Source organism: Hylobates moloch, unplaced genomic scaffold, assembly GCF_009828535.3.
Source record: "Hylobates moloch isolate HMO894 unplaced genomic scaffold, HMol_V3 SCAFFOLD_3447, whole genome shotgun sequence".
NCBI lineage: Eukaryota > Metazoa > Chordata > Mammalia > Primates > Hylobatidae > Hylobates > Hylobates moloch.
Window position 1 is genome coordinate 1 of NW_026655722.1, and position 841 is coordinate 841.

The 841-nt window shown below is 30.3% G+C and overlaps 1 protein-coding gene across 2 annotated transcripts in view; it reads right to left on the bottom strand.

Annotated features, from left to right (window-relative positions):
- Positions 1-24: 24 nt before the first annotated feature.
- Positions 25-841, bottom strand: part of LOC116465158 (putative ankyrin repeat domain-containing protein 19) — a 6622-nt gene continuing 5805 nt past the window's right edge. For both annotated transcript variants that reach the window (XR_009212344.1, XM_032148336.2), the window contains one exon: positions 25-122. Coding sequence is in view for 1 of the 2 variants with exons in the window: in XM_032148336.2 (XP_032004227.1) it covers positions 52-122 (71 nt within the window). In the remaining variant the exon portion in view is untranslated. The remainder of the gene's footprint in view (positions 123-841) is intronic.

Genomic DNA, 841 nt, shown 5'->3' on the forward strand with positions numbered 1-841 from the left:
TTTTTTTTTTTTGCACTAGTGAATTTGAACTGCTCATAAACTCTACAAAGTTCACTTAGGTGTCCTACCTTTTGAACTTGCTCCTTGTGTTTTAAAACTTTCATTCTTCGTGGCTGCTGTTTCTGTCAAACATGCAAGCTTGTTAGATACTCTTTCTGCCAGGCATCATCCCTCTGCCTCCTTACCTGGCAAAGTTCCACTCACTCTACACACTTACCCTAAATCCTACCCACATTTTAGAAGATTGCATTCATCACCACAAACGTAAAGGTGCCTGGCACATACTGAACATGATACATATGTAATAAATAACTATAAGCTCCCAGATGACATTGGACACACAGTAAGCACTATTTCAGATAGTAAATAAAATAAATAACAGTGGTAATAACAGTCTCCTAACTTTAGTTTTTAAATGTATTTTGTAACATTGGAAAAATGCTTAGTCTATAACAAATGCATGATAGTTATTATTTAAGTGGACAAGTATTTGAATTAAAATATTTTTCTTTAAAATTCTGTTGAAAAAACAAAAATTAAATAGTTATCTATATTCTATTATGAGCACCTTAAAGACAAAAACTATGTCAATTCCATCTTTGTCTCCTGCAATTTGCCAAACCTAACTTATAGAAGTAGTTTGATAAATATGTACTAAATTAAAGGTGTCTTAATACAGTTCAGATTGTATAATGCATTAGGTGTTATATTTTTGTTATTGTGAACAATTTTTATAATTTTAGTATAATTTTTTGAGCCTAGAGTTTGGCTATTGGAATATTTATTATGATTATCTCTTGCCTAATGGTAACGGAGTAACTTTTTTTTTTTTTTTTTTTTT